At 46.1% G+C, this 22432-nt stretch overlaps 1 protein-coding gene and 1 non-coding gene across 4 annotated transcripts in view; both read left to right on the forward strand.

The window, feature by feature from the left end:
• Window positions 1–8796, forward strand: part of UXS1 (UDP-glucuronate decarboxylase 1) — a 55922-nt gene extending 47126 nt beyond the window's left edge. For all 3 annotated transcript variants that reach the window (XM_025261121.3, XM_044925965.2, XM_044925966.2), the window contains 4 exons: window positions 3217–3277; window positions 4885–4942; window positions 6609–6712; window positions 8597–8796. In XM_025261121.3, coding sequence (XP_025116906.2) covers window positions 3217–3277; window positions 4885–4942; window positions 6609–6712; window positions 8597–8728 — 355 coding nt within the window. In that variant the 3' untranslated portion in view covers window positions 8729–8796. The remainder of the gene's footprint in view (window positions 1–3216; window positions 3278–4884; window positions 4943–6608; window positions 6713–8596) is intronic.
• Window positions 8797–9428: 632 nt separating this feature from the next.
• On the forward strand, window positions 9429–9540 carry LOC112578292. Its single transcript, XR_003102586.1, has one exon. It is a non-coding gene; the product is annotated as a U5 spliceosomal RNA (small nuclear RNA).
• The last annotated feature ends 12892 nt before the right edge of the window (window positions 9541–22432 follow it).

Below are 22432 nucleotides of genomic sequence, written 5' to 3' on the forward strand. Positions count from 1 at the left end.
TGGTCGGCAGACCCACCGGCCTTGCCGGTCACCCGGGGGCTCCAGGTCAGGCCGGTGAGGCGCTGGCCTCTGCATCCAGCAGACTCGCAGATGCTGGAATCAGACCCTGTGGACACAGCCTCCTGGGTAGACAAGATCGTCCTCATTGAAGGAAAGATAAGGTCGAGTGTCGTATTGTCAAGGAATGTGGTGTCAAAACTACATGCAGTTAAAAGCACTTTTAATAACTTTGTTGAATTATCTCGCAGGTAATATTTACATTTTCTCGGTCATCCTCCTAAATCTAGCTTTTTTGTCAGCCAGTTTGGTTGGTGGCAAGTTTTACAGTGCAGTCTAGGTTCTAAGAGTTACTATGTGAGCAGTTACATCTACCAGACTGTTCTCCCACGTGCCAGCAGGTGGTGAATCCCACATCATTCTGTGGTGCCCTGAATCACTGGGCACACGCTAGCTGGGTGTTTGGTACTTTGTGCCCTAGGAAATGCCATTCCTGGTGCTCTGTGGCACCCCGGGGGTGCTGTCAGGGGAAGTGGCAGGTAGCCCCAGCCCCACCCTGGCCCAGGGAGTCACTCTAACTTTTGCCTGGCTTAAAAGAGAGAAAAAATTAAACATGTAATCACTGTAGTTTTTTTTTTTTTCCTGCAAGTGTTTGTGAATTTTCACATTTAGTCCAGAGGAAAGTTGTGAGTAAATGTATATAATGAGCAGTGTTTTTTCTCACACCTGTTAGTATGTTGGCCAGGAGGGCAAAGTGCCTGAGACCATCTTGTCACTGGCCCACTTTGTTGCCCAAATATTCTGAGAAGGGATTTGAGCACAACCTAGCCGCCTGTTTCCAGGTCAGGGCACTTGACCCCAGAGCCATGCGTGCTGAGGGAGTGGGCGAGGTCCGTGTCAGCGTGGGGACTGTGCTGGGGGAGGGGCGTGTCTCTCAGGTACCACCTGCTTTACTGACACATCTCCATCCCACCCCTCCGCCCCGTCTGCACACTTCTCGGGGATCTTGGTATCTTAGTCACATTGAATCTCCTCCAACAGCCTCATCAAGGCCCCCAGACTCCTCCAGCCATACCACCTCATGGAATATTCCAGAGTCTGTGCCGTAAAGAAGACATCAATCAAAACACATTCTTATTTCAAAGGCATCAATCAGATATGAAATCACTTAAAGTAGCCTCTCGGATGCTTTTTTTTTTGCTGATGGTTAAAGTCTTTTAAGCATCACGTGATACATGGGTTGCGTTCTGTCCCAAGCAAGATAGGACGCACCTTGCTGCCTGCCCTGCACAGTCCATGTGCCCCTCACCAGACACCAACGTGCAGCCTGAGGGACCTTGATGTGGTCACTGGAGTGTTGCTGGGGACCCTCTGGGCAGAATGTCTCTTCATGGGGCTGTGGTGTCTGCTGGTCTTGCTTCTGTGGTCACTGGGCCCTGATACATGAGGCTCCCCCAACCTCCCCAAACTTGGGGAACGAGCTTTCCTGGCCTCCACTCTACCTTGTTCAAGGCTCGGCCAAGATGGTCAGCTCACCAGGGCTAGGCTGTTTTAAATAAGCTGGTTTATAGACACTGAGACTCTTCTACTTCACAGTTACTAATCAAAATGTACAATGTGGGGGTCTTGCATTGCTGAACTAAGTTACCCATTTCCAAAATCCATGGTTGCCCGTAAGCAGCATGGCACAGTCTCTGGGTGACTGTTGGGGTCTCAGGGTGGCCTGTGCGCCGATGTCCTGTCCTCTCTGTGCCTGGTCCTCTCGTAGGCAGATTGCATCCTCACCCCATCACAGACGCAATGCAGTGTTGTCTTAAAAAGTAGCTTTGTCAAAATGACACTTTAAAAGAACTTCAGGTTAAATGGGTACGATCTATGCAACTCTGACCTTAGAAGTGGAAGGTCTGTTGCACAAAAGATGCATGCCCCATCTCCACCTCCTCCAAATGATTACATGATGCTATCACCTTCCAGCTTAGTATGGGGACCCCCCCCCCCCCCCCCACCATTCAGTGTTAAAAACTCATGGATGCTACTGAACAGCAGCTTTCAATGTCATTCAAAACAGGCAGAGACGTGTGTCATCAGAGGGGGAGTTGGGATGTGGTCATTACCGCCATAGTGATGGAGGGGCCTGTGTTCGTTTCTAGGAGAGAGGAAACATCCTGGGTCACCGAGTGTTTATCTGCATCTGTGCTTGATCTGCAAGAGCAGAGTGGACTTCAGGCATGTTCCCAAAACACCCATTGGTTGTAAACAAGATCCTAGAAAACCGTGTTTGCTAAATAGCAACCCCCCTGCCCCGATTTTTTTTTTTTCCCCCTCAATGAAAAGGAGAGGAAACACTAAGATCCTTTTTTGGAGGTGAGCACAGTAACATGCTCCTTGCTGGTTGTGATGGAGGAGGAAAGAGAGTTTCCCAGCGGCCACGTGTGCAGAACCCCGGCAACCTCGACAGAAACAGTTGGGGGAATGCCTTAGCCTGTGCTTACGTAGCACTGAGGTGTCATTTTTACAAGTCACTTTTTTTTTCTTGACAGAACCACCCTTTAATGGTTCTACAAGTAAGAACCAAACCTTGGTAAGGGCAAGTTTGCCTCCTCACAGTCCCCATCATGGCCCAGTTGCTCACAGTCCATTGGCAGCATCTAGACACCCCGACCGTCCCCTCTGGGAGCCGCGGGCTCTGGGGGGAGATAAGGCCCGGAGGGCCAGGGAACTCATTTTAATGCTTGGGGTTGTCTGCTTTATCTGACTTGTTAGTATAGGACTCACATACTGGAGTTCTTTTTTTTTTTTTTTTTTTTTTTTGCAGGGGAGCTTATTTTTTTAAAAACCATCTGCTTTTCCATATGGGCCAACTACCTGGGTTCATGTTAAACATCGTCTTTCCTCAGAAACTTGCATAAACACCATCTCTTCTGGATGTGTGTCTACTTTTACTTTTTAATTGTTAAACAGTTTCAGAAATACACAGCGTAGGGAACTCAGCCCCATCTCTCAGCTCCCATCCTGTCCAGTCGTCTGTCTACACCTGCCCACAGAAGGCAGCTCCCCAACACCACCTTGTCTCCTAGAATACTTGAGCATCCTCCACGCCCTCTAGCGTGCAGGATTTTATTCTGATGTCCCATCTCTCCTCCCGGGAGGTGGCTCATGTCTGATGCACCACACCTGTGGGCATCAGCGGGCACCTGAGTGGCTTCCCCTCTTTTCCAGTGACCTGGTGAATGGCCTTGTGGCACTCATGAACAGCAACGTCAGCAGCCCCGTCAACCTGGTGAGTCCATCCCCGCCACCCACTGCCTGCTTAGCAGTCCAGTTCCTACTGTGGTTCACTTGCTGTCAGCAAGCTTAGCCCATGAATCTGTTGGCCACTTAACCAGCACTAGAGGAAAAATCACAGAACAGAATGAAACAGGAGTCTGTCTGCCAAGATGTAAGGGGTCTGCAAAGGATGGATGAACCGTATAATAAACACTAACCTGACTCCATCCACCTGGAGGCTAGGTCTCGGAGCTCGCAAAGTCTGCCGGTTGTGGGGGTGTTTGTATGTCTTTTCTCCATCATATATCGTGCAGTTTTGTTGTCCAGTCGTTCAGTCGTGTCTGACTCTCTGACCCCATGGCTATGCATGCCAGGCTTCCGTCGTTCACTGTCTCCCAGAGTTTGCTCAAACTCATGTCCATTGAGTCGGTGATGTCATCCAACCATGTCCTCCTCTGTCATCCCGTTCTTTTTCTGCAGCTAGTCTTTATAAAGCTCACTTTCCAGGGACATAGAAAGTAAAGGATTAGGACGGTTTCCCTCCCTTGCCAGGGCTGCGGGTGGCCCAGACCCACCTTGGGCAGCTCTGTGTCTGGCTTCCTGTAGCCCCAGACACTCCTGGCAGGGTTGGGAGGTGGTTTATCCTGCTGTCTCCTCCAGCCTTTCGCCCCTTATGCTGGAGCACACGCTTCTCTGCAGAGCAGCTTGTTTTTGGTTCTTGCTGGCAGAAAACTCTCCATATATTTATGGTACAACCTTGGGCTTCCCCAGTAGCTCAGTGGTAAAGAACCTGCCTGCTAATGCAGGAGATGCTGGTTCAATCCCTGATTCGAAAATGTCCCCTAGAGAAGGAAATGACAACCCACTCCAGCATTCTTGCCTGCAGAATCCCGTGGACAGAGGAGCCTGGGGGGCTGCAGTCCAGGATTCGCAGAGTCGGACATGAGTTAGCAGTTAAACAAAAACAACCCTGCCTGCCTCTGTCATCTTCTTGCTTCATAGGAAATTAGGAGATTGAGAACAAAGAGTACTTAGGACATTCAGTTGCCAGACTTCATGGTGGTCTCTCATGATGGGATGAGCAGGACTGGAAAGGGAAGGGGCTGAGGCTGCTAGAAGGTGTAGGGGAGGAAGAGAAGGAGAAAATGGTTTTCCTCAAACCCCCCAGAAGTCAGCTGTCCTTCAGCCACGTCCTGTCTCTCCTATTGGCTGCCCGCAGCCCACATCTCTGAATACATTTCGTTTCTGTTGGGCTTTGTGTCTGAGCTCAGGGGTCTTCACCACCGAGGTGGTGAGCATGGTGCCCCATTGGGGTATCGAATGTCCCAGGGGAGCCTGCTGGCAGAACCAGGCTTTCCTGCCCAGCAACACTGCGGTTACAGAACCTTTGCTCCTGGACACCATCCTGTACCTGGACCAGGGGATGTGTCCCCATTAGCTGCCCCCGACCAAGGCCAAGGCGGGGACAGGCACAGTGCAGCCCCCAGCCGTGCTGTGCCTCCTGCGGAACCCTCATGGAGGTGGGCGTCCAGTGACTTCGTGAGCCTGCAAGCACCCTTGGGGACGTGGGTGGTGGCGTCCTGTTGCATCGACACTGCTAACCAGAGACCCTCTCCTCAGGGGAACCCGGAAGAACACACCATCCTAGAATTTGCTCAGCTCATCAAAAACCTCGTTGGTGAGTAGAACAGGGGCAGGGGCCTCCCTGAGTGAAGCTGGCCTGTCGGTTAGTAACACCTTGTCTGGACAGTGCATGGTTAATGCTCGCTGACTGAATTGCATGGGAAGCAGGACTGGGTCAGGAGCGCCCCACTGTTTTGAGATGCTTTAAGTAACGGAAAGATGAAGGGGAAGGGGCTGGCTTGGGTCCCTGTGGTAACATCTGGTCTTTGCCTAGCGGGAACGTCCAGTTGTCCCCGGTGCCTGAGATGTGACGTGGTCAGCAGTTCTCTACCGGTGACCACTGTCTGGTGCCACATGCTGGCCATGACAAGCACAGGACTTCAGGCAGCAGGAGGGCAATGCTGGCCTGTGTGCTTCTGACCGAGTCTGGTGGCCAGCTTTAGGTTCCATGTGCAGTCCTGGCTGAGGGGGCAGGCGGTGTGGACACTGGGAGTGGCTCCAGAGAGGGTATGCTCTTAAGCCACAAGCAGTTTGTGTATTTCCAGCTGGCCGTGGGCTGCTGGTGTCCACGGGCTGTGCCCTTTGTCACAGGTGTCCTGGGGCTCCCAGGAGCCTGTCTCAGGAGTGTCTGCTTCCCACGGTCGATCAGGAAATCAGAGTTTCAGACACAACCAGATTGGAATGGGTTTGGCTAAACTGCGTGAGCAAGATGTGGGCCTGTCCGGACCCCCACTTTAGCCGGCTACGGTGTCTGGGGTGGTCTGTCCTGGCACCAAGCTGTCAGCTACCAGCCTGGACAGTCAGACAGGACAGGGGATAGTCTTCCTAAGACAGAAATCTCAGCAGCCTCTGTTTACATTCTTCCCTGGTGTCTCCACTGGGGGTCCGTCCACCCTTCCCCAGTGGGGAAGCTCACCTTGGACCCCGGGCCTTGGCACCCCGAGTGAGGCCCTTCAACCAGCAGCTTCATCACCATCTTGTGAGAAATGCAGACCCACAGACCTGCCCGCATGTCCCAGACCGGAGCCTGCATATGGCCAGATCCTCAGGGTCGTGCTCATGCTGAAGTGGAGAAGTTTGTGTAAATCCCAGGAGGATGGCTGTGTGACACACAGCCCCAAACACCAGTGGCTTCAGACAGCAGCTGCTTTATTCACTCCAGATCCTGGAGTGGGGCCTCCCTCTGCAGGCCTGGCCAGCGGTCGCTGGGATGGCTTCATTCCTCTGACTGGCAGGGTGTGGGCCCAGCAAGGAAGCTGGACCGGCCAGGCTTCCATCCTTCTGCGTGTGTTCTGTCCAGGGTGGCTGGACATCATTGTGTAGGCTCAGGGTGGCTCTTGTAGGGTGTCGGTGGCCAGGCCTATGTAAGGTGTTAGCCAGGGCTGGCCCACATTCACTCCCCTGCATGCTGCTCGTTAGGCGGCCTGACTGCAGGCAAGGGGCTCTGGTAGGGTGTTCATGCCTGGAGGATGGCTCACGGGGGCATCTGTGGTGTGGGCAATGGGCGCAAGGCCATGTTGGCTGAGGGTGGTGGTCAGCGTGGGGCCTTCCCACTCACCCACCTCAGGGTGGCTCAGGCCTGTGGAGCCAGAGCGAGGGGACTTGGACACATCACACCGTCTGCATCTGTGTTCCTGTGCAGGTGGGACTTGACGCTCATGTATAAAAATCACACCTCAGTGGTTCCTGATTCTGTTTTGTTTTTTTTTTCTTAAATTCAGGCAGTGGGAGTGAAATTCAGTTTCTTTCTGAAGCCCAGGATGACCCCCAGAAAAGGAAACCAGACATCAAGAAAGCAAAGCTGATGCTGGGGTGGGAGCCAGTGGTAAGAGGGGGTCGGGACTATCGCCGCCTCTGTAGAAGGCCTTTCCCCATGTTTATCCTTCACGGGCACTGCCGAGTGGGGCAGCCCTGGCAGGGTCCTCTCCAGGCCTGTGTCCTTCCTCCTCCGTTACGGGTTGTGACCTGGACTCTTGGGGCATCTGCCATCGAGGGTCTCACTTCGCTGGCTTCACTTGGAAAGCCGCACTGAGGGGGCGACGGTGCATGCTTAGAACTGAGTAGCCCTGCAGGGTCTGGCCATCCATTCAGCCAGGGTGTCATGGGTGAGGAGGGCCAACCTTGGTGTCCATTACCTGTTTGACCTCATCCAAACTGGCCCCCACACAGGCCAAGCAAGGTGGGCGAGTGAGAAGCCGAAGCCTGCAAACTGCAGATCTCCTAGCTTTTCCCGTCCTCTTAAAGGCCTTTGGCCTCCCAGTGTGGCTCCCCAAGCCAGGAATGCTGTCCCCTGGACCTGGTGTCCCCAGGTTCCAAAGGCTGACTCCCGCCCCCCAGGGCATGGGGCCCCCTCAACCAGAATGACTGCCCCCCTGGGATGAGGGTTCCCCCAGGCTGACTGCCTACCTCGTGGGGCGTGGGTCCCCTATCCCCCTGGCTGACTGGCCCAACCGGACTGACTGTATACCCTGTGGGCTAAATGCCCCTTCCTGTGATGAAGGTCTCACAGTCCCCAGGCTGACGGCCTACCACCCTGCAGCCTGGGTCCTCCCCGGGCTGACTGCCTCTTCCTGGGATAAGAATCCCCTGTCCCCCAACCCTGGGAATGACTGCCCCCCTTCTGGAACCTGGGTCCCCCACCCCTCTTGGGGATGACTGCTCCCCTCCTTGGGCAAAGGTCTCCTTCCCACCCCAGGGCAAAGCTCTCGTTGTCTCCTCCTGGTAGACTGCCCCTCTCCCTGGGACATGGGTTGTCCCCCCGGGACTCAGTGCCCCATCTCCGAGGTGTGCATACCCCCAGGCTGACTGCCTCCCTCCTCAGGTGAAGGTCCCCGTGTCCTCCCACACTGACTGCCCCTCTCTTGGGGCATGGTCCCTCATCTCTCCTGGTTCACTGAGTCCACCTGGGGTGTGGGTCCCTTCTCCCCCTGAGCTGACTGGCCCCCTTAGGGCTGTGGTCCCTCTATCCCCCAGGCTGACTGTCCTACCAGGACTCACTGCTCTCCTTTCTGGGCCTGGGTCCCCCTCCCCATCCCCTTTCCCCCCAGTTGACTGCCCCACTCCTGGGTTGTGAGTTCTTTCTGGTCTGACTGGTCCTCCTTGGGGCCTGGGTTCTCCCCAGACTCACTGCCCCCACCTGGAGCGTGGGTTCATCTGTCCCCGCCGGGTTGGTTGCCCCCTTCCCTGGGGGTGGGTCCCTTGCCCCTTGAACTGCCCTCCTCCTGGGGCGAGGGTCCCCCATTCCCCGGGCTGACTGTCCTCCAGGTGGGCTGCCCTTGGGCTGCTGCTTTCCTGTCCTTCGTGGTGTCTGCATGACGTGGGCACCTGCTGTGATTCCTGCTCCGTGCTTGCTCTGGCGGCCTCCACATTATGAGGCTGCCCAGTTGTCCCGGGTCCCTGTGTGGAGGGTGAAGACTCCCCAGGGTTGAAGGTGCAGATGGTTTCGATTCTCTGGGAGTGACAGAGCAGAGGGTGTCAGGTCCAGGGCGGGGGGTTGGGGGGGCTGTGACAGAGCAGAGGGTGTCAGGTCCCCTGGGGTGAAGGTCCAAAGGGTGGGTGTCCCCAGGAGAGTCAGGTGTGTGGCTCTTACCTGGCTGCCTTCCTGAGCACCTTCCTCCGTGGAGACTTCTGAGAAGAAAGGAGCACCATGCTGGTCTAGTGCACCATGCAGGCAGGGGCTGCCCCTCATCCTCACCCTCTCTTTAAACAGGTCCCGCTGGAGGAAGGGTTAAACAAAGCCATCCACTACTTCCGGAAAGAACTTGAGTACCAGGCAAATAACCAGTACATCCCCAAACCAAAGCCGGCAAGGATAAAAAAAGGACGGACACGCCATAACTGAAAACCTCGCCTTTCGGGACCGTAGATGCCCTTTTTCAGACTTGACAGGATGTATTTTTTTTTTTTTTTTTTAAAGAAAGACTAACTAAAACAGGTGTCATGAAGAAAACAACTGGAATTCATACTGAAGCTTGCTTTAAGAAATGGATGTGCCTAAAAACTCCCCTAAAAAACTGCAGATTTTGCCTTGCACTTTTTAAAATCTTTTTATGTAAAATAGCGTCGATGCATCTCTGCATATTTTCAAGTTTTTTATCTTGCTGTGAGAGCCTATGTCGTGACTGTCGTCGACAGTTTTATTTACTGGTTTCTTTGTGAAGCTGAAAAGGAACATTAAATGAGGTGAAAATGCCGATTTATTTATGAAGTGGGTACTTATAAATGAGATGTTATTCTATGCATAGAGGAGAAAAAGCAGACCGGCAGTAATGTCAGGGGGGTGGCATACTGCATTAATTCTCAGGCAGAGAAAAGAATTCTGCTCGAGAGCTTTGTGATGTTTTTTCTAATGCAGAATTTTTCCAAGGTCTAGTTTTTAGTTGCAAACTTGACTTTGAAATGTTTCTGTTGGTTATCACGATCAAGGATATTTGAAATCACTACTGTGTCGTGCTGCATATGGGGTTGGGGTGGGTGGGACAAAATTAATATTCTTGGTTAACAGTGGTTAAATATGCTATTTTAATAAAATATTGAAACTCATACTCTGGTTTATCTTCAGACTATATAAATCGTCTGCCTTTTACTAATTTTTCTAAGAGGAACAATTCTGAGTGTGTACCCAATTTTTTGAGGCCTTGCTCTTCCAAGGCTAAAAAAAAAAGAAAAGAAATTTAAGTTCACTTTAAGTTTTAACAGTTGGCTTTCTACTTTGCATGGTGCATCTTTGAATGTTCAGCAAAATATTAGAGAATTTAATTTTAAAGATCAAATGGCTACAAAAAATAATGGTGAATTTGATTTTAAAGAAAGTTCTGTAAACATCCAGGTTGGTGTAATATGTAACTTCACGCATGGATGTGGGCTGTGTTGTTCTCTGCTGTGTGTACCCAAGGTTAGCATCATTGTGTAGCCTTCTCTGGGAGCACAGACCAGATAGAGAAAAGGAAGTGCCATTACCGACCTGTGCTATAGAAACTGAGAACTTCCACTTTCACTAAGGATTCTTTCAAAGTTTAGTGTTCGGTTTTTCTAAGTTCCTTTTACGACAAATGGAAGAACATGTAGGGAGTTAAAGCGACACGTTTTTGAGTCCGTTGGCGCTGCATGGTGGTGACATAGACCGCACGGACACCAAAGGGATCAAAGCATGACGCAGGGGGCACTGTGCTTGTTTCCATACTTACCAGGGTGACCTAGGCTTGTCTGTCCTTCAGAATCTCCTGGGGTGTACTTTTTAATCAGACCTGTTTTTCCAGTCAGAATCTCTGGGCTCACAGCAGGGAAGCTGTGGTTTTGTTGTATTTGTCTTGCAGAGTAGGAGTGTTTTGGTGTGAGAGGGAGAGGGCTGAGGATAGCGTCTTACATTCAGTTGTCATTATTTTGGCCTGAACTGAGTGACACACCACTTTGGGGAACTGCTGGTAGTGCCCGGGGTCACCAAGGAAAGCACGCAGACATGGAGCTCCATGGCGCTCTGCTGTGTAGTGCATTTGGGAGAACCCCAAAGCCTCAGGCTCCAGAATTCTCTCACCTTCCTTATTGCTAATATCTAGAATTCTTCTGGAAGATTAATTCCTTCAACTTTCTTCCCCATGATTTTCATGGAATATGTTCAAAGAACAAGGGACAGAAAAGGGGAGCTGAAAAAAATGTTCCAAGAAAAAGGGCTGACGGTTTCCTGACTTGGGCAAAGCTATGTAAAGGCTCAGATTCAAAATGCTGATGAGCATAAGATAAAACCAAAGGAGTCCACACCAAGACCTCACAGTAAGACTCAAAACTAGAGCTGGAGGAAAAGAACCTAAAAATGGGCCAGAGAGAAGACTTGTTTCCTCCCGGTGGTGATGTCTTAACACAGAATGGCAGCAAGTTCCTCAGAAACCAGGGGGCCTGGAAGTGAATGGCACATTTCTCGTGGACTGAAAGAACTGTCATTCCAGAATTCTAATGAAAATATCCTTCAGAAAGGGAGGGGAAATTGAGACATTCTCAGAAGTAAAACTGAGAAGTTTTCGCCAGCAGACCTACCCTAGAAGTATGACTAAAGAAAAGCTCTCTAAACAGGAAGGAAATAATAATGGAACCTCGAGACATCAGAGAGGAAGAGCATGGAAAGTAAAAACATGGGTAAATGGAATAGGTTTTCTTTCTCTTCTCAAGTTTTCTGAGACCTTTGATGGTTGAAGCAAAAATTGTAGCAGTTTTGTGGTTTTCAATGTATGGAGACACAAAAGACCCCAAATAGCCAGAGCAATCTTGAGAAAGAAAAATGAAGTTGGAGGAATCAGGCGCTCTGACTTCACACTATATATACTACAAAGCTACAAGTTAATCAAAACAGTATGGTACTGGCACAAAAGCAGAAATATAAATCAGTGGAACAGGATAAAAAGCCCAGAAATAAATCCATGCACCCATGGTCAGTTAATCTATGACAAATGAGGCAAGAATGGACAATGAAGAGTCTCTTCAATAAACGGTGCTGGAAAAATTGGACAGGTATATGTAAAAAAAATGAAACTAGAATACTCTTTTAACAAAAATACATTCAAAATGGATTAAAGATCTAAATGTGACACTGGGTATTGATAAAACTCTTAGAGGAAAACATAGGCAGAACACTCTGACATAAATTGCAACAGTATCTTTTTTGATCCCTCTCCTAGAGTAATGGAAATAACAAAACTAAATAAATGGAACCTAATTAAATTCAAAAGCTCTGCACAGCAAAGGAAACCATAAATAAGACGAAAAGACATCCAACAGAATGCCAGAAACTATTTGCAAATGATACAACTGACAAAGGATTAATCTCCAAATTTTACAAACAGCTCATGTGGCTCAAAAAAATAAACAAAAATTTAGGCAAAAGACTTGAAAGTTGCTCAGTCATGTCAACTCTTTGCACCCCCATGGACTGTAGCCACCAGCCTCCTCTGTCCATGGAATTCTCCAGGTCAGAATACTGGAGTGGGTTGCCATTTTCTTCTCCAGGGGATCTTCCCAACCCAGGGATTGAACCCAGGTCTCCCACACTGTAGATGAATTACTGTCTGAGCCACCAGAGAAGCCCCATCCAAAAAGAGGCAGAAGACCTGAGGAGACATTTTTCCAAGAAGACGTACTTAGGGCCAAGGGGCACATGAAAAGATGCCCAACACTGCTAATTATTAGAGAAATGTGAATAAAAACTAACGTATCACCTCACATCAGTCAGAATGGCTGTCATGAAAAAGTCTGCAAATAATATGAACTCCATACACAAAAATAAGCTCAGAATTATTAAAGACCTAAATGTGAGACCAAACACTATAAAACTTCTAGAAGAAAATATAGGCAGAACACTCTGACATTAATCACAGCAACATCTTTTTCAATCCATCTCATAGAAAAATAAAAATAAACAAATGGGACCTACTTAAATGCTTTTGCCCAGCAAAGGAAATAATAAAACGTCCACAGATTAGGAGAAAATATTTGCAAATGATGTGACTGAAAAAGGATTAGTCTCCAGAATTTACAAACAGCTCATGGTGCTTAACATCATGAAAACGACCCACTCAAAAATGGGCAGAAAACCTAAAGAGACATTTCTCCAAAGAGGACATACAGAGGGCCATGAGGCTCATGAAAAGGTGTTTGACATCACTAATTACTGGAGAAATGCAAATATAACTGCAATAAGATAGCACCTCACACCAGCCAGAATGGCTATCATCAAAAAATCCACAAACAAATGCTGGAGAAGAAGGGAACCCTCCTACACTGTTGATGAGAATGCAAATTGGTGAAGCCACTATGGAGAATAGTATGGCGGTTCTGTAAAAAACTAAAAATAGAGCTAACATACCCTGCAATTCCACTCCTGGGATATATCCAGAGAAAAACATGATCCGAAAGGACACACATACCCCAGTGTTCATTACAGCACTGTTTACATTAGCCAAGACATGGAAGCAGCCTAAATGTCCATCAACAGAGGAATGGATAAAGATGTGGTACATATATACAATGGAATATTAGCCATTAAAAGAATGAAATAATGCTATTTGCAGCAACATGGATGGACCTAGAGAGAGTCATACTGAGTGAAGTAAGTACAGAAGGAGGAATATTGTATGACATCTCATATTTAGAACCTAAAAAGAGGTGATACAAATGAATTTATTTATAAAACAGAAAGACTCACAGTCTTGGAACTTAATTGTTGCTGCAGGGGAAGGGTGGGGGAAGAGAGGGAGTTTGAGATGGACACGTGTACATTGCTGTATTTAAAATGGATAACCAACAAGGATCTACTGTACAGCACAGGGAACTCAGCTCAGTGTTATGTGGCAGCCTGGATTGGGGGGGAGTTTGCAGGAGAATCGATACATGTATATGTATGGCTGAGTCCCTTCGCTGTTCACCTGAAGCTATCACAACACTGTTAATCAGCTACACCCCAATACAAAATAAAAAGTTTAAAGTTTGGAACAAAGAAAAAGTCTACAAATAATAAATGCTAGAGAGGATGTGGAGAAAAGGGAACCCTCCTACACTGTTGTTAGTAATGTAAATAGGTGCAACCACTATGGAGAACAGTAAGGAGATTCCTTAAGAAACTAAAAATAGAGCTACCATGCTGCTAAGTCGTTTCAGTTGTGTCCGACTCTGCGACCCCCATAGACGGCAGCCCACCAGGCCCCGCTGTCCCTGGGATTCTCTAGGCAAGAAGAGCTACCATATCACCCAGCAAATCCCACTCCTGGACAAATACCCAGAGAAAAACATGATTCAAAAGAACATATGCAACCCTATGTTCATTGCAGCACTGTTTACAATAGTCAAGACATGGAAGCACCCTAAATATTCATCAACAGAGGAATGGATAAAGAAGATGTGGTACAAAATATACATGGGAATACTACTCAGCCATTAAAAGAATGAAATAATGCCATTTACAGCAACATGGATGGACCTAGATTGTCATACTAAGTGAAGCAAGTTAAAGACAAATATCATATACTATTGCTTATATGGAGAATCAAAAAAAAGGATACAAATGAAATTACTTACAAAATAGAAACTTACAGTTACCAAGAGGAAATGGTGGGCAGGAGGGATAGATCAGCATGTACACACTGCTATATTTAAAATAGACAACAAGGACCTACTGCATAGCATAGGGAACTTTGCTCAATAATCTGCAAAAAACTAAATGGCAAAAGTATTTTAAAAAGAATAGAAACATGTATATGTACAATAGAATCACCTTGCTGTACACCTGAAACTAACAATATTGTTAATCAACTACAATATAAAATAAATTTTTTTTAAATGAGAAAGTGAGCTCAGATGGTAGGAGACTCAGGTTCGATCCCTGGGTTGGGAAGATTCCCTGGAGAATTCCATGGACAGAGGAGCCTGGTGGGCTACAGTCCATGGGGTCAAAAAGAGTTGGACATTACTGAACAACTCAGATTTTCACTTCACTTTCACAACTATGCTATCTACAGGGCTTTGAAAATACGAAATTCAGACTTCTTACAAAATGACAGAAGCCATGAATAATCAAGATTATGAATGAAACAAGGAATATACAAACATCAAAAGGATTCTACATAGATTTGACATTTATGAAATAGACCAACTCAGTGAGGTCGCTCAGTCGTGTCCGACTCTTTGTGACCCCGTGGACTGTAACCTACCAGGCTCCTCCATCCATGGGATTCTCCAGGCAACAACACTGGAGTGGATTGCCATTTCCTTCTCCAGGGGATCTTCCTGACCCAGGGATTGAACCCAGGTCTCCCGCCTTGCGGGCAGACGCTTTAACCTCTGAGCCACCAGGAAAGCCCAAAGTACAAACTCGCACAGCTTGTGCTCATTCAGTCGTGTCTGACTCTTTGCAAACCCATGGGCTATAGCCTGCCAGGCACCTCTGTCCATGGAATTTCCCAGGCAAGAACACTGGAGTGTGTTGCCATTTCCTCCTTCAGGGATCTTGCCAACCCAGGGATCAAACCCACGTCTCCAGTGTCTTCTGCATTGGCAGGTGGATTCTTTACCAGTAGCGCCACCTGGGAAGCCAGTTGAGGTTGCAGTGATGTGACATTCAGATGTAAGGAGGAAATGGTGAGGGTAGTATTTCTTTATTCCCAGAACAGAACCGTGTCTGAGTCACCTGGCTGACTAGTAGGAGGGTCACTGAGGGACAATTCATCACATTCTTCGTCCCTAGCTCCCTTGATCCAGTGGCAGAAGGTGGAGTCTGTCTGCTGTCAGTGCGGGAGTACAGCTCAGTGGTGTTCCCCGCAGCATCTGGGCTTTACTAATGGATACTCCACGTGTTCCCTTCCACAGTTCCTGGCTTGGATTCACAAAATTTGCTTCTCAGCAAAAAGGGAAAGGGACTAGAAATCCAAAAATAGGATGAAAGTTTCATTAAAAGCAATAAAAATCCAACCCTGAGTTGGCATCAGATGCTCACCACACAATGTGGGTAGCAGAGTGCATTCCATACCTTTTTAGATTTATGTATATGTATAATATATATACATGTATATTATGTATATATGATGACGATGATGTTAGTCGCTCTTTGTGACCCCATGGACTGTAGGCTCCTCTGTCCATAGGATTTCCAGGCAAGAATACTGGAGTGGGTTGCCATTCGCTTCTCTTCTCCAGAGGATCTTCCCGAACCTGGGATTGAACTGGGTCTCCTGCATTGCAGGCAGATTCTTTACCATCTGAGCTGCCAAGGAAGTCCATGTTTATATATAATATACATTATTTAATTATATATTATATTAATAATATATAATACATATATAAATATGTTAAATATATTTAAATATATATTAAACATATAATGTATATGTTAAACATTAATATATAATGTGTATCAATCAGTTCAGTTCAGTCGCTCAGTCGTGTCTGACTCTTTGCGACCCCATGAATTGCAGCACGCCAGGCCTCCCTGTCCATCACCAACTCCCAGAGTTCACTCAGACTCATGTCCATCGAGTCGGTGATGCCATCCAGCCATCTCATCCTCTGTCGTCTCCCTCTCCACCTGCCCCCAATCCCTCCCAGCATCAGAGTCTTTTCCAATGAGTCAACTCTTCGCATGAGGTGGCCAAAGTACTGGAGTTTCAGCTTTAGCATCATTCCCTCCAAAGAAATCCCAGGGCTGATCTTGCAGTCCAAGGGACTCTGAAGAGTCTTCTCCAACACCACAGTTCAAAAGCATCTACATATAACATCCTCTTCAACAAACCCTAAAAAGGAATAAAAGTAAGCATAATCATTATCCATAAAAATATTAGGTCAAGATGTAACTCTGGGATGGAAAGAAATGGGCTACATTTTCTATTTTAAGAATATGGTCTGTATATGAAAATTCTTATGAACTCTAAGAACTAAAGGAGGATTTAGTGATAAGAGTTCTTAATAAGGCCAAGAAGCACGCACATACCGCCTGCCATCTCCCTCAAATAATATAACAAAATACCTAAAATTATTTGTTAAGTGCTGTGTGAGGGGAAACAAGTCATAACAAGGTCACATACCAGAGAGTGTGCTTGGATAAATCACAGCATAGTTTAAATAAAGCACCGTAATTTGTGAATGCCATGAACCAAATCTATCCCACGCCTTTCCCCATGATACTAGCACAACCAAATTAAATAAAACATTTACTGAAATATTCAAAGTATAGGAGATAGAAATTTGAATAATATTTGGTGCTATAGAGAAAATGCCGCAAAGGAATGATGAAAGAAAAAAGTAACAAAAAGCACAGATTATCCTTTGTACCTTCTGCATAATGATTCAACTAGCAAAACTTTAACAAAGAGAAGTTAAATTATCCGAAACCAGATGATTTACTTACAAACAGTTTATCAGAACAAACTCATCTATGTGGCAAAATAGAAGTTTGTAGGTAGAGGTGACAAGCCTAATGAGCCTGCTGATAGCTGATTGTTCAGGAAATGAATTTTAATTCAACTTTTAAAAAGCCCCAAAACCCCATAAATCATAATGTATTTTTAGGAGTTAATCTTAAAAGACACAGCCTTTTAGAAACAGATACAATCTTCACTAGAGAGTAAAAAATAACCACCACCACAGTTGGCCTAAAAGCAACTCAATTAAGAAAGTGGTAAAGCTCAACAACACTTCCTTAATACCAATAGTAAATAAATCTACCTATTGCTCAATTACTGGACTAATCTTTTAAATAATAGAAGCAATAATGTTAATGAGTAACAAGAAGTATTTCTCCTTGCCTAAGTTTATATCATCAACTGTTATTATTTAACAATAAACGTAACTTAGCATTACATTGGGAGTAGGCAATGGCACCCCCCTCCAGTACTGTTGCCCAGAAAATCCCATGAATGGAGGAGCCTGGTAGGCTGCAGTCCATGGGGTCGCTAAGAGTCAGACACGACTGAGCGACTTCACTTTCACTTTCCACTTTCATGCAATGGAGAAGGAAATGGCAACCCACTCCAGTGTTCTTGCCTGGAGAATCCAAGGGGAGCCTGGTGGGCTGCAGTCCATGGGATCGCACAGAGTCGGACAAGACTGAAGCGACTTAGCAGCAGCAGCAGCAGCATTACGTTGGGCTTCCGTGGTATCTCAGATGGTTAAGAATCCACCTTGCCAATGCAGGAGACCCAGATTTGATCCCTGGGTCGGGAAGCTCCCCTGGAGAAGGGAATGGCAACCCACTCCAGTATTCTTGCCTGGAGACTTGCATGGACAGAGGAGCTTCAGGGCTACAGTCCACAGGGTCCCAAAGTGTCAGACGTGACTGAGCAACTTAACACTTTCACTAATTCAGCATGAAATTATTTATAAACGATACTGTTAACCCAACACAGGTATGCACCCAAGGAAAGGTTAAAAAGAGTAAAAGGAGCTCTGCAATCACAAACCCCACCTATTTGTCAAAAACATGACCTCTATTAATAGCATTAGTAGTATTAGAGACACTGCCTGCCCAGTGACAATCATTCAACGGCCATAGTATCCTAACTGTGCAAAGGTAACAAAACAATTTGTTTTCTAAATAAGGACTCTAAAAAATGTGGCCATTTATATAATGGCCACACCAAGGTTTTACTGTCTCCTACTTTTAATCTGTGAAATTGATCTTTTCGTGAACATGTGGGAATAAACAAATAAGATGAGAAGACCCCATGAAACTATAATTCATTAACCCCCAAATACAAGATTAAGCCATCAAGGGATACTAAAACTGTGTGCGCTGTACTAAGTCGCTTCAGTCAATGTTCAGAGTCTTTGCAACCTCATGGACTGCAGCCCACCAGGTTCCTCTGTCCATGGAATTCTCCAGGCAAGAATACTGAAGTGGGTTGCCATGCCCTCCTCCAGGGCATCTTCCCAACAGAGGGATCAAACCCGCATCTCTTATGTCTCCTGCATTGGCAGTCAGGGTCTTTACCACTAGTGCCACCTGGGAAGCCCTGCTGCTGCTGCTAAGTCACTTCAGTCGTGTCTGACTCTGTTCGACCCCGTAGACGGCAGCCCACCAGGCTCCCCTGTCCCTGGGGTTCTCCAGGCAAGAACACTGGAGTGGGTTGCCATTTCCTTCTCCAATGCATGAAAATGAAAAGTGAAAGGGAAGTCACTCAGTCATGTCTGACTCTTAGCAACCCCATGGACTGCAGCCCACCAGGCTGCTCCGTCCATGGGATTTTCCAGGCAAGAGTGAAGCCCTACTCCAATATAAAATGACAATGAAGAATGGAAAAGGTAAAAAAGGTGGGGCATGAAGAAATGCTGCTGCCTTGTGGCCATGTTTTGTAACTACAACTATAAAAGCTGTGTTGACAGGGTAGTTCACAAGGTCCTGCTAAGTCGCTTCAGTCATGTCTGACTCTGTGCAACCCCATAGACGGCAGCCCACGAGGCTCTGCCGTCCCTGGGATTCTCCAGGCAAGAACACTAGAGTGGGTTGCCATTTCCTTCTCCAATGCATGAAAGTGAAAAGTGACAGTGAAGTTGCTCAGTCATGTCTGCCTCTTAGCGACCCCATGGACTGCAGCCCACAAGGCTCCTCCATCCATGGGATCCAGGGGGTTCTAAATAAACAACTGATCTCCTGGACTTTCCTAGGGGTGGTCATTAAAAAAGAATTCATAACTGGGTGAAAGTGAAGTAGCTCAGTCGTCTCCGACTCTTTGCAACCCCATGGACTGTAGCCTACAGGCTCCTCCATCCATGGGATCCAGGGGGTTCTAAATAAACAACTGATCTCCTGGACTTTCCTAGGGGTGGTCATTAAAAAAGAATTCATAACTGGGTGAAAGTGAAGTAGCTCAGTCGTCTCCGACTCTTTGCAACCCCATGGACTGTAGCCTACAGGCTCCTCCATCCATGGGATTTTCCAGGCAAGAATACTGGAATGGATTTTCCTTCTCCAGGAGATCTTCCTGACCCAGGGATTGAACCCAGGTCTCCCACATTGTAGGCAAACGCTTTACCATCTGAGCCACCAGGGAAGTCACCTGGGTAGACCATCACAAAACCAATTTTAATAGGTATCTTTAACTCACACATTTTTAAAAAATCACATGAAAAGATGTCAACAGTGCTAATATTAGGGAAGTGCATTCGATCCTGCAATGAGGTATCACCTCACACCGATCAGATCAGATGAAATAACACCAGTCAGATCAGATTAAAACTATACGGGTTAATAATTTTGGTTGGGGTGTCCTTGGAGAACAAAAAATCCTCTGAGTGATTTTAAAGCCTAGACCTACCAGTCAAATCACATTATCACTTATTGATCCAAAAATGGATCAGCAGAACAAGTTACCCTAGGTATAACAGCACAGTCCTATTCTAGAGTCCATACCGACAATAGGCTTTATGACCTCTGTGATGGATCAGGGCACCCCAATGGTGTGACCACTATTAAAGTTTTGATGATTAAAGTTCTATGTGATCTGAATTCAGACCAGTATAATCCAGGTTGGTTTCTATCTATTATATATTTCTCCCAGTAGGAAAGGACAAGAGAAATAAGGCCAACTTCAAACAAGCACCTTAGAAATAATCAATGATCTCATCTTAATTAATAAGCATAAAATTTTACCCAAGAACAGGGTTTAATTAAGGTGAGAGAGCCTGGTAACTGTGTAAAACTTAAACCTTTATAACCAGAGATTCAAATCCTCTCCTTGACAAAATGCCCATAATTAATATTTTAATACAGTCCCTGTCCTTTTAGCCATAGCATTCTTAACACTAGTCGAACGGAAAGTTTTAGGTTATATTCAATTTTGAAAAGCCCCAAATGTCATAGGACCACATGACTTGAACCCATTGCCAATGCAGTCAAGCAGTTCATTAAAGAACCATTATCACCAGCCATGACCTCGGTATCTATATTCATTTTAGCACCAATTCTAACCTTAAGTTAGCCCAGACCTCTGAATCCCCTACCTACTTATACCTGACTCTCTCACTGACATAAACTCTATTTATACCAGCCACATCAAGTTTAGGCATGTATTCTACTCTATGATCTGGATAGGCCTCCAACTCAGATATGCACCAACTGGAGCCTTATGAGCAGTAACACAGTCTCATATAAAGTAACACTAGCAATCATTCTCCTGTCAGTCTTTCTAATAAATGGGTTCTTGACCCTTTACACCCTCATCATAACACAAGAACAACTGTGACTAATTTTTCCTTCATGGCCCCTAGTCATAATATGACCCATCTCCACTTCAGCAGAAATCAGCTGAGCCCCATTTGATCTAATAGAAGGGGAATCCGAACTCATCCCAGGCTTTAATGTAGAATACACAACAGGCCTATTTGCCTTATTATACAGCAGGATATGCAGATACTATTATAATAGGTATTTTCAAAACAGTCATTCTTATGAGCATTCCACAACCCACATATGCTAGCATTGTATACAATTTATTTTGTTGTTAGTGAAAGTGAAGTAGCTCAGTCGTGTCCGACTCTTTGCAACCCCGTGGACTGTGGCCTATCAGGCTCCTCCCTCCATGGGATTCTCCAGGCAAGAGTACTGAAGTGGGTTGCCATTTCCTTCTCCAGGGGATCTTCCTGACCCAGGGATCGAACCTGGGTCTTCCTCATTGCAGGCAGACGCTTTAACCTCTGAGCCACCAGGGAAAGTCACTATTATTAACAATTTTTCTTCCTATAAATTTGAGCATCGTACCCCCAACTCTGGTATGATCAAGTAATACATTTACTCTGAAAAAATTTTCTAGCCCTATGCATATGACATGTTTCATTACCCATTATATTATCAAGTATTCCCTCACAAACATAAGAAATATATCTGATAAAGGAGTTACTTTGATAGAGTAAATAATAGCAGTTTAAATCCTCTTATTTCTAGAGTTACAGGAAATGAACCTACCCCAAAGAATCCAGAATTCTTGGTGCTACTACATTACACTATCTTTTATAAGTAAGGTCAGCTAATTAAGCTATCAGGCCCATACCCTGTCGAAAATGTTGGTTTATACTCTTCCTGTACTAATAAACCCCATCATTTCTATTCTCATTTTATCAACCATTATTTCAGAAACTATAATAATTATTAGTTTCCACTGACTACTAATCTGAATTGACTTTGAAATAAATATATTGGCCATTATTTCTATTGTGATAAAAAAACTTTAACACACAAGTCATAGAAGCTAAATATTTTTTAACACAATCTGCTAAATCACTATTACTTATTATAGATGCTATCATTAACTTATTATTCTCCAGTCAATGAACTATTACACAAATGTTTAATCCAATAGCATGAATAATAACAACAATAGGCCTTATTGGGGCTTCCCAGGTGGCACTATTGGTAAAGAACCTGCCTGCCAGTGCAGGAGACTTAAGAGACACAGGTTTGATCTCTGAGTCAGGAAGATCCCCTGGAGAAGGAAATGGCAACCCACTCCAGTATTCTTGCCTGGAGAATCCCATGGACAGAGGAGTCTGGCAGGCTACAGTTCAGGAAATCACATAGAGTCAGACACACACGACTGAAGCAACTTAGCACAGCACAGTTAGCATCGGGCCGAATTTTATCAACATGACAAAAACTTGCACCCATATCCATACTATATCAAATCTCACCATCATTAATTTAAGCCTAATACTAACTGTATCCAAACTATCTATTCTAACTGGGGGCTGAAGAGGACTAAACCAAACACAGCTATGAAAAATCATAGCCTATTCATCAGTTGCCCAGGATGAATAACAGCTATCTTATCACATAATCCCACTGTAACACTACTAAACTTAGTTATTTATATTTAACTTTCACTGTATTCATGATGAAGAAGGGTAAGTGTTGGTGGTTCAGTCATATCTGACTATTTGCAACCTGATGGGCTATAGCCTGCCAGGCTCCTCTGTCCAAGGAATTCTCCAGGCAAGAATACTGGAGTGTGTTGCCATTCCCTTCTCCAGGGGATCTTCTTGACCCAGGGATCGAACCTGAGTCTCTTACATTGCAGGCAGA

The sequence above is a fragment of the Bubalus bubalis genome, chromosome 12, assembly GCF_019923935.1.
Source record: "Bubalus bubalis isolate 160015118507 breed Murrah chromosome 12, NDDB_SH_1, whole genome shotgun sequence".
In the NCBI taxonomy this organism is placed as follows: Eukaryota; Metazoa; Chordata; class Mammalia; order Artiodactyla; family Bovidae; genus Bubalus; species Bubalus bubalis.